Genomic DNA, 17299 nt, shown 5'->3' with positions numbered 1-17299 from the left:
ACTACCCAGAAAGAAAAACCCAGACCTAGCTAGCTTATTTTAATTCAAAGAAAAACTAATGCAAACTCTCCACAAACTATAGAAAAGGAGTGAACACTTCCCAGCTCATTTTATGAGGCCAATGTTATCCTGATACCAAACCAGACAAAGACATCACAAGAAGAGAAAACTATAGATTAATATCTCTTATATATGTGGACAAAAAAATCCTTAACAAAATTTTAGCAAACTGAATTCAGGAAAAAAATATATATGTATAATCTCCCATGACCAAATGGAATTTATCCCAGAAATACAAGCTTGGTTTAATATGTAAAAATCAATTAATGTAATACATCATATCAAAATCACTTGATCATCTTAATAGAAAAAAAGCATTTGACAAAATCCAACAGCCTTTCGTGATTAGAAAAAAAAAACACTGAAGAAACTAGGAATAGAAGGAAACTTATTGAACATGTTAGAAGGCACCTACCCAAAAACCATAGTCAATAACATACCTAATGGTGAAACACTGGATGCTTTCCTCCTAAGATCAGGAACAAGACAAGGCTGTCCACTCTCACCGCTTCTATTCAACATTGTAATGGAAGTTCTAGCCAGGGCAGTTACAAAAGGAAAAGAAATAAAATGCATCCAGATTGGAAAGGAAGAAGTAAAAGTGTATCTATTTGCAGATGACATGATCTTGTATGTGGAAAATCCTAAAGAATCCACTAAAAAACTATTAGAACTAACAAGTTCAGCAAGTGTATTATCTAGGGTTCTGCAGAGAAACAGAACTAACAGGATTTGTGCAACTAACATTGCTGAAAGAAATTAAAGAAAATCTAAATAAATGGATAAATATCCCATGTTCATGGATCAAAACGCTTAATATTATTAAGATGTCATTAATCCCCAAACTGATCTTGAGATTCAATGCAATCCCTATGTGAATCCTAGCAGACTTCTTTATAGAAATTGACAAGCTGATTCTCAAATTCATATGAAATTGCAAAGAACTCAGAATAGCCAAAACAATCCTGAGAAAAAAGAAAGAAGTAGGAGGACTCATACTTGATTCAAAACTTATTACAAAACAATGGTAATCAAGACAGTGTGGTACTGGCATAAGGATAGACACATAGACTAATGGAATAGAATTGAGAGTCCTGAAATAAAACCACCTGTCTATGGTCAACTGATTTTGACAAGAGCACTAGGACCATTTCAGGGAGAAAGAACAGTCTTTTGAACAAATGGTGTTGGAATATCCACATGCAAAAGCATGCTGTCAGACTCTTACCTCACACCATATACTAAAATTGACTCTCAAACTGTATCAAAGATCTAAATGTAAGAGCTAAAACTATAAAACTCCTAGAAGGAAACAAAGGAGTAAATCTTCATGACCTTGGATTTGGCAAAGGATTCTTGGATATCACATACACACATCGCACAAAGCATAAGCAACAAGAGAAAAAATGGATAATTTGGACTCTATCAAAATTAAAAACCAATTGTGCTTCAAAGGACACCATCACAAAAATGAAAAGACAACTCATAGAATGGGAGAAAATATTTCCAAGTCATACATCTGTTAAGAGACTGTACCCAGGAAATAAAGAATTTTTACACCTCAACAGTTTTTATTGTTGTTTACAAATAACCTAACTTAAAAATGGGCAAAATATCTGAATAAACATTTCTCCGTGAAAGACATATAAATGGACAATAAACAATGATATCACTAGTTGCTACAGATATAGAAATCATAACAACGAGATACCAGTTACTTCATACCTACTAGGATGGCTAGAATCAAAAAGTGACATAAGTCTTTTTGTGGATGTGAAGAAAATTAGAACTTGCATACACTGCAGGGGGAAATATAAAATGGTGCAGCCACTTTAGAAGACAGTTTTGGAGTTCTTCAAATGATTAAACAGAGTTAATAGGACCCAGCAATGCCACTCCTAGGTATATACCCAAGAGAATTAAAAATAGGTGTTCCAAAAAACTTGTACATGAATGTTTTTTCATTTTGTTGTTGTTGTTGTTGGCATGATGCAGGATCTTAGTTCCCTGACCAGGGATCGAACCCCTTGCAGTGGAAGCACGGAGTCTTAACCACTGGACCGCCAGGGAAGTCCCACATGAATGTTTATAGTAGCATTATTCATAATAGCCAAAAGGTAGAAACAACCTAATTGTCCATCACTGATGAATAGATAAACATGTGGTCTACCCATACAATGGAATGTTATTCAGCCATAAAAAGGAATGAAGCACCAATACATGCTACCACATGGGTGAAACTTGAAAACATAATGCTAAGTGAAAGAAGCCAGTCACAAAACACAATATATTGTGTGACTTCACGTATATGAAATATTCAGAATAAGAAAATCTATAGAGACAGAAAATAGATTAATGGTTGCTTAAGACTTGGGGGAGAGATGGAAAGAGGAAATAGGGAGGTGATAGTTAAAGGGTATGGGGTTCCTTTCTGGGGTGATGAAAATGTTCTAAGATTGACTGTAATGATAGTTACACAACTCTTTGAACATACTAAAAACCATTGAATTATATACTTTAAGTGGGCAATTTGTATGGTATATGAATTATATCTCAATAAAGCTGTTCAAGAAAAAAATGTTGTATAAATAGAATCATACAGTATGTAGTCTTTTGATGCTGGCTTCTTTCACTTAGCATGATGTATTTGCAACTGATCCATGATGTTGCAGGTACCAGTAGTTTGTTCTTTTTTATTTTAAATTTATCCATTCTCCCATTAAAGAACATCTTGGTTGTTTCCAGTTTTGAGAGATTACAAATAATGTCACTATAAACATTTGTATACATGTTTTTGTGTAAACATAGGTTATTATTGCACTTGGTATAATAGTTGTTTTAAAGTCCTTATCTACTAATTTTATCATTGCTGGCATTTCTGGGTCTCCTTCTATTGACTAATTTTCCTTGGTTATAGGTCAGTATTTCTGCTGCTTTACATGTGAATGAATTGTTATCGGATTCTAGACAATAAGAATTTTACATAGTTGAGTGTTTGGACTTTGTTTTCCTCTAAAAAGTGTTGAATGTTATTTTGGCAGGCAAATAAGCTTGATCCTTTCAAGGCTGGTTTTTAAGCTGTTAGAATTCAGTTTGGAGGCCTTCACTAAAGGATTGGTTTAGCCTTCATGCTAAGGTGTAACCCTTCTGGAGTCTCTATTGAATGTTCCAGGTGTTCAACAAGGTCTCACCACATAACTGATCGTTATGTGAATGTCTGACAGTCTTGTGAGAGTTCTAAGACTCTTTTACAGTTCCCCCAATAGTTTTCTGTGTCCAACCTTGTAGAATTTCAACCCATACTTGAGAAGCTGAATATTCAACAAAAGACTCAAGGGATGCCAGTGATGATTTCTGGAGCTCTTTCTCTCTGTAGATCCCTCCCTTCTGATACTCTGTCCCCAGGTGCTTCAGCTTCCTCAAACTCCAGTCTATTTCTTCAACCCAGCAAGATGCTATGCTCTGCTTGGGTTCCCCCTTCCCACACCAGTTGTCCAGAAAGAACCCCCTGATGGAAGGTGCAGTTTTAAGGCTCACCTTGTTTTTCTTCTCTCAGGGATCACAGTTTTGCCCTTCCTGTTATCTAATGTCTGAAAACAGTTGCTTCATATATTTTACCCAGTTTCCTAATTTTTTATAACAGGAGAGCAAGTCTGTTACATTATTCCTTCATGAATAAAAGTGTAATTTAATCATTCTATAGGATTTTTGCTCTCTTGTGGGATTTTTAACATTCTCTCCTACATGAATGAATGTAAGGTTTAATGGACTGAGGATGAGCTTTGGAAGCCAGAGAGACCTAGGTTCTCTGATACTGACTCTGATGCTTTCTAGTTGGGCAACCTTGGATATGCTACTTAATGTCTATGAACTTCTGTTCCTTCAGCTATAAAATGTTATGCAAAGTTGTTGGGATCAATTGAAGCCATGTGTATATAAAGCCCTTTGTAGGCAGTTAATAAATGCTGATTATTATTATTATTTATATAACAGCTACTTGTTCCATTTCTCCTGAGCAATTCTGAATCAGGGATTTGACGTGTTTATCTTTGTACAGTGAGTCAAGCATGATAGGCTTCAATATAAATTTGCTGACTGAATAAATGTTGATACCTTATGGTTGATTAGAATATTTTAGAATATTATTTTAAACTTTCTTCACAATGAGCTAAGTGTGGACTTGTTTTAATGTCAGACCAGTGCTATTAGCTATAAGGTTTCTGTTTGTTCTGAATTTGGTTATCAAAGCAGGAGGAGCCCTCCATCATACAGGAAGAAGCAAATTTGAGGTGGTGGCTCCATAGAGGATATATATGTACTTCAGTGTCTAGCTCCTCTTTATCACTGTCTGAAGAACTGATCTTCTGAAGTCTTAAATCTCAATTTTGAGATCCTAATATAAATACCAAAAGAATTACTCTCCTTACAATGCCTGGGTTTGTTACAAACCATAATCTCATCTGTTTACCAACAGGCAATGTAACTTCAGATGGAAAACTAGCAGCACATATAACAAGTATTAGAAAAATTGGCCAACTGTATATAGTTCTATATAATTAAGTAACATTATCATTATATTTTTTCCAATATGTAATTGACTAAATCTCAATAAAGTCTCTATTTTTTAAAAAACTCTAAATAGAGCCTAATATTACACTGGTTTTAGTATAATGATAACATTGTATTATTTCAGATTATTACAGGCATTTTTTTTAAACCAAAAAGAACATTCTCAGTCTTACTCCTTTTTTAAAAAAACAAAACTTACTTCTTTTAATGCTAGGGTTTAATAATAGTAACATCCAAAGTGTTATTACCTAAGATTACTCACTATGCTTTTCTTCTGTTGTAATATATATATATATATATATATATATATATATATATATATATATACTCTTTTTTTCTTTATGTAAATGAAACATACACAGATCATCAGAGTGGCTCTTCCCACTCACAAAAGAAGGAGATAATTCTCTGGTATGTCATAGAGTGATTCATTTAAAAAAAGAGATGACTTATATGACTGATGGAAAAGTCAACCAACTTTCATTCCTCTTTTCATGTTTAACAGAGGATAATAATTATATTCTGTAATGCAGAACAGAAAAATTAATTGAAAAAATTTCCTATTTGACAAAAAGAAACTTTGTGAAAAGGACTATATAGCCCCATGACAAAGAGAGAATGATGTGTGGTTTTTAAGTCTGAATATTTTCTGTAGATAATGTGCCTCTTCCAATGTTTTCAATAATCAGCTCTATTTCCAAGAATCTAAGATATTCTTGCCAATACTACATTGTATCAAACAAGGCATATATGCTTCAAGAGATGTAATACTGTGAAAATCATCAGACTATACCTCAAAAATGCAAAACTTCAGTTCAGAGTTTAGTGGGAGAAAATAGATTCTGAATGAAAAGGCTCTTGTTTTAATCCACTGACTAGAATACAAAGCAATTCTAAGGAATTACAGAAAATATCTTTCTAGTCCACACTTAAACGGTTCCATTTACTTCGGCACCAATGTACTTTACATTCTAATTTCTCAAAAACAAATCATTTACACTTTAATCAAATGTGTTAGCGCAAAAGGTAAGAAATGGCCTTCACACAGGGAAAAAAATGGCCTTCACACAGGGAAAAAAAGGCATATATTGTTATATGTATTATTTTGTGGACTTCATCAAAAAGAAAAAGCAACCCTTTCTGAAGGTACAAAAATTCATAAAAAGCTCAGAAAATTACGGCCTATGGATCCCCACTTAAAAATTGATAAAAATACGAATTCCCAAAGAGCTGTAATGTCTTAATAAACTAGGACCATCAGTCTCTACAATAGACATGTGCAACATTAGCTCTCCATCTTTTTATAGCTGTCTGGATGTATCAGTAATTACTAGTCCTTTAAGGAGCCTGGGTTAAGTACCTCTATTAGAAAGAAGTACTTTTCCCTCAGCATTTAAACTTAGCATAAAATTTAAATAAGATTCTACAACCAATTCCAGAACATGTGGTTATTGTCACCACATAGGTGAATTCTTTAAAGAAGCCTGTCCAGGGCTTCCCTGGTGGCGCAGTGGTTGAGAGTCCGCCTGCTGATTCAGGGGACACGGGTTCGTGCCCCGGTCCGGGAAGATCCAACATGCCGCGGAGCGGCTGGACCCGTGAGCCATGGCTGCTGAGCCTGCGCGTCCGGAGCCTGTGCTCCGCAACGGGAGAGGCCACAACAGTGAGAGGCCCGCATACCGCAAAAAAAAAAAAAAAAAAAAGAAACCTGTCCAAGAGCCTCTCTCTAGTGTATATTTCTATTGCTATCCGTCCAGCTGACTGAAACAGAGAAAACAGGTCCAACTTCACAGAGTACTGTGAGGTGCCACTGTGTTTTTGTGTCCTTACTACCTAAGGCCTTAAGCTTAAACCACCCCTACAAGGAAGTAAGACCTGTCCCGAAGATGTCGCAGAGGTAGATAAAGTAAGGACACATTTGGGACAGGGTTTTTCAGACAGTTCTACATAACCCTGTTTTGTCCTGGGATTCCTTGGTCTCTTTACTTGGGTTCTGTGTCCTATTTTCCAAATGGAGTTAGGTTTTAAGAGTTCTTGGGGACTTCTCTGGTGGCGCAGTTGTTGAGAACTTGCCTGCCAATGCAGGGGACACGGGTTCGAGCCCTGGTCTGGGAAGATCCCACGTGCCGCGGAGCAACTAGGCCCGTGAGCCACAACTGCTGAGCCTGCGCGTCTGGAGCCTGTGCTCCACAACAGGAGAGGCCGCGATAGTGAGAGGCCTGCGCACCGCGATGAAGAGTGGCCCCCGCTCACCGCAACTAGAGAAAGCCCTTGCACAGAAACGAAGACCCAACACAGCCAAAAATAATTAATAAATAAATTTTGAAAAAAAAAAAAAAAGACTTCTTGGGCTTCCCTGGTGGCCCAGTGGTTGAGAGTATGCCTACCGATGCAGGGGACACGGGTTCGTGCCCCAGTCCGGGAAGATCCCACATGCCGTGGAGCGGCTGGGCCCGTGAGCCATGGCCGCTGAGCCTGCGCGTCCGGAGCCTGTGCTCCGCAACGGGAGAGGACACAACAGTGAGAGGCCCGCGTACCGCAAAAAAGAAAAAAAGAAAAAAAAAAAAGAGTTCTTATCATCTAAGAAATTTTAAATTTCAAGTTTATCTCCTTTAATCATTTCTGAATCCATTGCCAAACTATGATCTCAGTTTTACATTGTTCTTCAGATCTTAAGGATCACACCAGAAAATGAAAAGTACAAATATTGAATAATTTCAACTACTGGTAGAAATCTTTTATATTTGTCTTTCTGTGACTGAGATAAGAAATAACCTGAAAAAGAAAATTGTATTAAAATATTTTTTTCAATCTTACAATAACCTCACAAGATGATTATGTTAAATTACTTCTTTACTATGGATCACTGGTGAAAAAGCAGTATAAGCTGTTTTGATCAAGATTTTGTAAACTTTATATTTTAATAGAAAAATTTTATGATTTAAAAAAGCTTTTAAAAATCTTTGAGTTAAAGTTTATGAAAAGTAGAGATTTCAGCAAAGCCAGGTAGGATACAGGAAAAGATGTGGAAGGTTCAGAATTGGAATTCCAAATCATAGAGACAGAAGTTCTGATGCTACCACACTGTACTTTCCAACTTGCCTGGAACGTCCTCTGCCTTAATCTCTGCCAATCAAACTGATGTATCCATAAAATCAACTCAATGAAACCTTCCCACACAGTGCCAGTTTACCTTTATTTCTGTATCCTAAGAGCACAGGCTTTGGAGTCCAACTGCCTTGATTTGAATTCTGGCACTGCTACTTATTCACTGTATCTGTAGCCTTGGGCTAATTTCTCTAAGTTTCAGTTTTCTCCTTTGTAAAATCAGGATAATAATAGAATCTACCTCATAAAATAGCTGGGAAGATTTAAAGTGATAATACATGTGAAGCCCTGAGTATCATGCTCAGTATTGTTAGTTAATATTATTTCTATCATTCATATACTCTCCAGTATTATTTTTCTTTATATCATGTAGATATTGTCTCTTCAGCTAAAGTTCTCAAAGGTAGAAACTCTATTTTATATGTCTTAATTTTCCTCACAGTGCTTAGTAGGGCATTATTCTCTTAATAGGAATTCAAAATATAACCCAGGGAATCTTAGCATGGAAGGGACCTCAGAGGTCAGTCTAGTTCAACCTTCCCCCTAAATCATGATTTTCTCTTGCAACACCCTAGAGACAATCATCTATACTCTATCTTGAACATAGTATATACCTGTACTTGAACACAGCTGTCGACAAAGCGTTCACCCTTCTCAAGACAGTCAGTTTTATCAAGTAGTTGTCTTTTTTAGAAAATCCATCCTGAGGAGGTAGAGAAGCTGGAAGCTTCTGGAAAATGATAATACTCATTTGAGAGCTATACAAATTTTCAGGCTCTGTAAATTTCACTCCTGATACTATACCCTTAGAAAATAAGGGAATATTCTGCCATACATACAAAGGTATTTATTACAACACCATTTACAGTAGTAAAATCAGGAATTAACTTAAATATTTAATGTAGGAAAATGGTATAATACCTAAATGGAAAAAAAAGTTCATTAAAATTAAAAATATGAAGAGTAAGGTAGGACATAGTTATAAAATTAATATTAAGTATAAAATTATCAATAAAACAAATTTATATTTATACCATGATTAAAATCGTGTATAAATATGTATATCTGTGGAAAAAGACTAGATGGGACGGAAAATATAAAAATGAAAACAGGGATTTCCCTGGCAGTCCAGCGGTTAAGACTCTGTGCTTCCACTGCAGGGGGCACAGATTTGATCCCTGGTTGGGGAACTAAGATCCCACATGCCATGGTGTGGCCAAAAAAAAAAAAAAAAAAAAAAAAGGAAAGAAAACAGTAGTGATGGGATGGGATGGTAGGACAGCTGGAAAATTTGCACTGCTTTTTAAATTACTTTAATATCATTATGATATTGCTTTAAAATTTTTTTTAAGAGAAAGTTCTTCCTTCTCTTGAGCCAAAATCAACCTCTGCACACCTCACCCAGCCAATGTAATTTTCATTTTCTGGTTCTCATTCTGACCTTTGAAATTACACAAAATAAATCAACTTGAAATATTTGAAAATGATCATCATAGTTTTAGTACCCTCACTCTCTGGCACTCTGGAAGACAAATTAGAGGGGCAATGCTGACATCAGGGAGACTCAGTTAGGAGGCTCAGCTGTCTTTCACCAAGAAAGCAATGATGACAGCCTGAATCAGTACAATGGCAATAGGGCCAGACTGGAGAAGTATTTCAGACACAAAACAGACAGAAATGGCAACCAAAAGGCTGTGAAAAGTGAGAAGAAAATAGGAGTTGAACACATTCCTGGTCAGGCTGCTTGGTAAAGTTTTAATGAAATACAAAGATAAGGAACCTGGGAGGAAGAAGAGCATGTTTGGTAAGAAGTTGAAATTCCATTTGATACTGAATTCGAGGTACTCGTAGAATATATATGTCTATATATTGATGGAGAGATCAGTTTGGAATAAGGGAGACAAAACCAAACCAGAGAAATAGAAGAAGGCAAAGATAAAAACAAAACATGAGCAAAATAGAAAAACAAAGCAACAGAAGAGATCAGTACAACTAAAACATGACTTTGAGGGCTTCCCTGGTGGCGCAGTGGTTGAGAGTCCGCCTGCCGATGCAGGGCCTGCGTACCACAAAAAAAAAAAAAAAAAGAAAGATGACTTTGAAAAGAGTAATAAAAAATACTGATTTGGGGCCAATCTAACCAAGAAAAATGAATGGGGCACAAATAAATACCAGATATAAAAACAGGGAAATAACTACAGAAGCAGAAGCAATTTTTAAAATTATGAGACCTCCATGAATAACGTCACACCAAAATATATAAATACTTGAAGATAGGGGAGAGAAAGGTCAGTTATTTATATTTTTGGTATGATGTTATTCATGGAGGTATCTTATAATTTTAAAAATCACTTCTGTTTCTGCAGCTATTTCTCCTTGTTAGAGAAAAACAGAGTACATCTCTGTAAACTTTAGAGTGGATAAAAATTTTTAAATAAAAACTGCCGAAGATAGCCGAAAAGATTGATAAGTTGAACTATATTAAAATTAATATTCTGTTCATCACAATACACCATTAAGAGAGTAAAAAGGCAAGTTAGAAAGTTGAAGAGATATTCACAATACATGTATCTGACAAAGGACTTATATGTGGAATATATATTCAGAACTCCTACAAATCCATAAGAATGAAAGACAAACCCAACAGAACCCAATAGAAAAATGACAAATGACTTGAAAAGACATTTCACGAAAGAGGACATCCAACATGGCCAATAAACATGTGAAAAGGTGCTCATCTTCATTAGTCATCAGGAAACTACAAATTAAAACCACAATGACCTACCACTACACACCCACCAGAATGGCTAAAATTAAAAAGATGGAAAATGCCAACATTTGGTGAGGATGTGGAGCAACCAAAACTTGCTGATGGAAGTGTAAATTGGCACAAGCACTTTGGAAATTGCTTTGTAGTATCTGTTGAAGCTAAATGTACTCATATCCTGTGACCCAGCAATTCTACTCCTAGTAAATCTATTCCCTCCAGAAATGTGTATATATTTCACTAAAAAACATGTTCGGAATGTTCAAAGCAGTGAAAAAATGTTTCATACTCCATGATTCCACATCTATAAAATAAAAAACAAGAGAAACTAATCTATGCTAATAGAAGCCAGGATAGAGATACTCCTGTTGAGTAGAACAGTGACTGCAAAGTAAGACTGAGTTTTCTCAAGGTGCTGGTAGTATTTTGTTTCTTGATCTGGGTGCTGATTTCACATGTGTATTCATTAGGGCTGGAATGGGGTGAGGCAAACAAGATACCTAGGAAGTAATATTTAAGGTGGTACTCACTCTTACCTTGTTTGCCTCACTCTCATCCCAGCCCTGGTGTTCAGTTTGTGAATATTTATTGAGCTGTATCACTATGATATATGTATTTTTCTGTATGTATATTATACTTGGATTTTAAAATGTAAAAGGGGTCTGGTCTACCTTACCCCACAAATAAAAATAAACTCCAAGTGGAATAAAAATGTAAAAAGAAAAACCTTAAATTTTTTATAACAAAATAGAGGAGAATATTAAAAATGAACTCAGATAAGGAAGAATTTCTTAATATCCAAAAGCACATATTAGAGGAAAAGAGTTGACTACATTAAAATTAAGAACTTCTCTTTAGCAAAAAACATCTTAAAGAAAGTGAAGAGACAAGCCACAAACCTGAAAAAAAATTGCAACATAAATAATGAAAAATAATTACTATTCAGAACATATTTTTAAATCAATGAGGAAAAGATAAATAATCCAATAGAAAAATGCATGAAAGACTTGAACAGTTACTTTATACATAAGAAAACCAGAACCGCCAATATACATGAAAAGATACTTAAACTCATTAATAATCAGGGAAATGCAAATCAAAATCAAATCATGAAGCATTACCATTTACATCCAGGAGTTAGGCAGAAAACATAAACTTGGGTAAAATTAAGTATTGACAAGGGGACTTCCCTGGTGGCGCAGTGGTTAAGAATCTGCCTGCCAATGCAGGGGACATGGGTTCGAGCCCCAGTCCACGAAGATCCCACATGCCGCAGAGAAACTAAGCCCATGCGCCACAACTACTAAGCCTGCGCTCTAGAGCTCGCAAGTCATAACTACTGAACCCGCGTGTCTGTAGCCTGTGCTCCACAACAAGAGAAGCCACCGCAATGAGAAGCCCGCGCACCAGCAAAGAGTAGCCCCGCTCGCTGCAACTAGAGAAAGCCCGCGCACAGCAACGAAGACCCAATGCAGCCATAAATAACTAAATAAATAAAATTTAAAGTATTACTTAAAAAAAAAAGTATTGACAATAATGTACAGCACTCCTTCCACTTTTGGTGGAGCATAAATTGGTACAACCATTTTAGAGAACAGTTTTTCATTACCTAATAAAGTTGAAAATGTGCAAGCCCTAGAACTCTTTGGTATATTCCCTGGAGACACTCTTGCATATGTGTACGAGGAGGTGTATACATGAATGTTTATAACAATTGCAGAGGAAGAAAGAATGTCTGTCAAGAGTAGAATAATCTACAGCAGTGAAAATGAATGCACTCTGACTTAAGTTTATCCATAACACTTTTCTACCCCAGTAATCAAGAACTTACTTATACTTGCAGTGAGTATGAATAAACACCTATAATATTTTAAAATATGTTTAATATGCTCTTATAAGTTATAGAAAATCCAAAATTTCCTAAATTCATGGGTACCTTTTATAAAAAGAAGTATATTAGAAAGTCTTTTTTTCTCCTAGCCATGGACCACTTCATCTAACAGAGTATATTTCCTTCTCGAAGATAGTGCTTTTTTAGAATAAAGACTCGAGGTTAGGGGCTAGTTTTGTTTCAGTTTTTACACCCGGCACACTCCATTGGATCCTGTTACTATGATATGACCTGTGTATGAACTGAAAAATGTCAACTGGGTTTAACTGAAGCAATGGAGGGTCGCTACAGCTTTGCCTTACGTGATTGTTGCATTCCTCTTCCTCTTCCTCTTCATCACAGTCTAGACCCTGATGGGCGATCTCTGTAGTGCTGCTCTCCTGAAAGACTCTGTCCTCCAAATCAGACACTCTGGTGGCCTCAGTTGTGACTTTTAATTTCATGCTGTGAAAGCCAGTGGAGACCAATCCCGCTTGCAGGTTTACAGGGTTCCCCTCGAACAGCAGGAAGTGTGAGTTTACCCCTTCTTTAAAACCAGGGGGATGGTAGTTATGTGGGGTCACTGCAAAATGAAAAGGGCAGAAAACCGAGAAAACTGTTGAGTTTCAGGAGAACAAGTCAGCATAATCTTTCATGTGTAACAACAGACATCTCTTTCAAATGCTTGCCAAAATCCTTCTATTTATCCAAAACATTTACTTCACCACTGAAGGAATTTGACTAGAGGTCTCCACCTACCTGCATTATAGTAGTGGAGGTTCATAGTAAGTATAACATCATTAGGAAGGGGTCCAAGGTTCTGCATCATCATGTACAATTTACGCATCAGTAGAACACTGGCTTTCTTAACATCTTCACTGTTTGTCCCACTTTCGAAGGTTGTGCTACTGCTATAACCACATGGAAAAACAGCATACTTTTCAATCACATATAATACTGAAAATCTATTTTAAAAAGAACAAAACTTTTTACTATATGATCAGATAAATATAAACTCAGGACACTCTTGAGACTATTTTAGAATGTAAATTAGAGGAGTTATTGTACTTTTTGCAATGTATATACAAAGGATTTCTTAAGTAGCAAGTTCCCTTTAAGACATTTTCAATGTGACCTGATTTTTTAAAAATCTGATTTACAAATAACTGCATACTATAATAGTGAGAGCAATGGACTTGACATTTAATATTGGCTCTGCTGCTAACTGGCTGAATGACCCCGGTCAAGTCACTTAGACACTCTATGTCAGTTAGCTCCTATGTGAGATAAGCTTACACACATTTCTATACCTCTCCAAGTTAAATCAATCATCAACTCTGGGCCTTTGCATCATCTGGTTATCTCTCAGAGGCATCCCCTTCTCACTCTTACATGGATTATGACAATGACTGACTATTCTTCCTGCTTTTCTTCTTGCCCACACTGCAAAACATTCTCCACACTACTACCAAAATAATATCCTAATAGGAAAATCCACTCATGTCATTCTCTTGCTTAAGTTTCTTCTATTATATCCATCAACTTTCAATCAAATTTGAGAACAGTGTGTGTACAATGCCTTTCACAACCAACCACACACTCACCTCCACCTTCATCTGCAACTACTACCCAGTTCCTTCTTACTCCTGTGCATTTGTATGTGCTGTTCACTTTGCTTGTACTGTGCTTTTCCCACTTCTTTTCCTGACTCTGCCGAATTTATCCTTTAATACCCATCTCATGTGTCATCTCTTCAGGGAAGTCTTCCCTGGTAATCCCTATACCTCACCCCTGTTTGTAACTGTATGTTCCCTCCAGACTATGAATGGCTATATTTTTCATCTCCACTGTACTAAGTTTAGTGCCCAACTATATTAAGTACTCAATAAACATTTGTTGTATTAATGAATGAATGGACAAGTTGGACTAAATTACCTTCCAACTCTAAACATTTTTTATTTCTCTCCAAAATTTTTTCCCCAATTAGTCTCACATTTGAGTAGTTTCCAAGGACTATGACTGCAATATATTTTTACAATGCCTTTCTCAATACTGAAAAATAATCCTTAGTAATTGAACTACTAGAGATAGTGTGAATTCATAAAACAAACATTAAGGAATCACATTTGCTCCTTTTTCAGTTTTGAAAAACTTAAAGTTTTGTCTACCAGGATTTAACCAATTTGAAATAGGTAATGAGAGGGAGGGGCTATTGCCATGTAGCACATGGGATCCTTCAGTATACACCATATTCATAAAACCATACTCATGTAAAATCATTTTCAAGACTCCCTTGTACTCTTTTAAAAGGAAAATTTTCTTTACTATAGAAGAGGTGATAAGGTAATTTTGTATGAACAATCACTTGAACAAATGCCCACCTTTGGTCACGTATGCATTACCTTCTCTTCCCCTTAGTAAAAGATTTGACCATTTCTTCTTTTTTCTTTTTTAAAATATTTATTTATTTATTTGGCTCTGCCGGGCCTTAGTTGCAGCACGCAGGATCTTCGTTGCGGTGTGAGAGAACTTTTAGTTGTGGCATGTGGGATCTAGTTCCCTGACCAGGGATCGAACCCGGTCCCCCTGCATTGGGAGCATGGAGTCTTAACCACTGGACCACCAGGGAAGTCCCAGATTCGGCCATTTATGTTTTACTGTTCACCTCTAGACATATGTGCCTTCGTAACAAAAGAGATTAATCTGCTTGTCAGTTGTACAGAGAGTAAAAGGCAGCTGTTTTATGTGCGAGAATATGTGTGAAAAGTGCTGAACAATCTGTAAAGTGTTATACAGATGTTAGCTAATGATGGTTAGTACCTTAATTCTTGTTCCTAGAACTTACTTCCACGTCACATCCTAATGCTGTCCATATATTTTACAAATGAGAAGATAATTAAGGGTGTGAATCTTGGAGAGAAATCATTAAACTTGTAATAATAAATGATGAGACAGAGCTAATAGTATGGAAAATTGAGAATTAGGCCACATTCCTCTTCAGTGTTATTCCTTTCAGAGAAACTCATCCCCCTGAGGTGCAGCTTTCTACCACCCAAGGCTTTTCTCCATCATCCACCCTCCCCACTTCTGTTCCGTCTCATCAGCAATACTTAGCTCTATCTGAATCCAAAAGCTACTGGGAGGGGAATAAATGTTGCTCCTCAACAAAACATCTCCATCTTTACTAAGGACCTTCTGAAGTAAATGTCCTTGTCCTTGCTATTTAACCCATTAGTATATCTAAAACTTGGAATTTCAGACTTGATAGGAAAATGCAGTGCTTTCCAGTCTTTTCCATACAGGGACACATAGATAATTATATTTGTATGACATACTGGGGTAAACAGATGAGAATATTTGTGTCTATAGGTAAATAGCACAGGGGTTTCATCTACCCCAGTCCTGATCTGGCTATATTGAGGGTAGAAAGGGTTAATATCTTGGCATAGCAATTGAGAAACTTTGAATTAGTGGCTAGATAGAGCCTCATGGAGTTCTTCAATCAACACCACATAGACAGCCTCATTAATATAATTTCTACTGCTGTGCCACCCACCAACCACCATTGCCTCCAAAGACCACCACCATCCCCACCACTAGGTACAATTTACTGTGTGTTTATTATGTGCCAGGCACGGGTAAAGCTTTGTATATGCATTATAATTTAATAATCACAGCAACCATATGAAGTAGATATTATTAATTCCACTCTGCAGATGAGAATACTAATATTTAGGGAGGTTTATTATTCTGTCCAAAGTTAAATGACCAGTAATAGTCAGAGCTGGGGTTCCAAGCTAGATCTTTCTGCCTTAGGAATTGGAACTCTTAACCACTAAATTGCCTTTAGACCCTACTAATATCACCTATAGGAGAAGAAGGAAAGAAGCAAAGGAAGCCTCTTCTCCTACTGGCTTCATCTATGGATTTCAGAAATTTAAACAATTTTTACAGTCCCTTTTCATAATAGTGGTTTTTGTGAGATTGTTGGGGAAGTTACAAAGGAAGTATAAGACCTATCTCTGGCCTCAAGAAGCTTATGTTTACCTCAATCCTACATATTTCTCATGTTCATTAAACAATTAGATTCTACCTGTCAAAATCCATAGTGGCTCCTTCTTTTGTGTATTTGAATTTGAACTGGTATATCTCAGTCACTTTCTAGAAATAGCAAAGGGAATAGAGAAAGAAATTATTTTTAAAAAATCCAGAATCTTATCTGATAATAGGTAAGGAACACTTTCATTGTATACCTACTATACCTCCTACATACTTGTTTTATAGCATTACATTATTCAGGAGTAATATTTCCAGATATAAAGATAACACTTTTTCTCCTCCATGCTGAAAATGAGTTAGATGGCATAATCTCTTGTTACCATCTTAAAGCTGGAGAAGCTAAAGCACAGAGTCAAGTGTCTGACCCAGCTTAGGTAAATAACAGTGGAACTAGTTAAGAAACCATTCATTCATGATAAGGATATTTATTGAATGTCTACTTTGTGTCAGGCAGTGGAGTCACTATGGTGAACATGACAGAAAAGGTCCCTGTTTTTCTGGAAAACACAGACTGGTGGGAGAAATGGTCGATAAACAAGTAAACAAATAAAATAATTTCAGGTAGTAATAAGAGCTGTGAACAATATGAAGCAGATGCTGTGACAGAGTACAGAAGGGAGAGGTGGTGATTTGGTTTGGAAGGAACAAGGAAGGCCTCACTAAAGAGGTGATGTTTGAGCTGAGCCTCATTGATGAGAGAGGTCAGCCATGTGCAGAGCTAGGGGAGAGCAGGGCACCCCAGCAGAAGAAACATCAATGCAAAGGCTCTACAGTAGGAAAGGAAGCCTCTTCTAGGATCACAGAGGAGGCCAAATGGCTGACGATGAGTGAGCAAGGGGGAGAGTGTAGGAGATGAGGTTGTAGAG

The 17299-nt window shown here is 36.6% G+C and overlaps 1 protein-coding gene across 1 annotated transcript in view; it reads right to left on the bottom strand.

Annotated features, from left to right (window-relative positions):
* Window positions 1–17299, bottom strand: part of HORMAD2 (HORMA domain containing 2) — a 69271-nt gene that overhangs the window by 35709 nt on the left and 16263 nt on the right. Inside the window, 3 exon segments of the mRNA XM_033837162.2 lie at window positions 12698–12957; window positions 13134–13285; window positions 16468–16535. Of these exon segments, the coding sequence (XP_033693053.1) occupies window positions 12698–12957; window positions 13134–13285; window positions 16468–16535 (480 nt within the window).

Source organism: Tursiops truncatus, chromosome 13 (assembly GCF_011762595.2).
Source record: "Tursiops truncatus isolate mTurTru1 chromosome 13, mTurTru1.mat.Y, whole genome shotgun sequence".
Classification (NCBI taxonomy): Eukaryota; Metazoa; Chordata; class Mammalia; order Artiodactyla; family Delphinidae; genus Tursiops; species Tursiops truncatus.
Note: the sequence above shows the minus strand (reverse complement) of the source record. Positions and strands in the feature narration are given on the sequence as shown.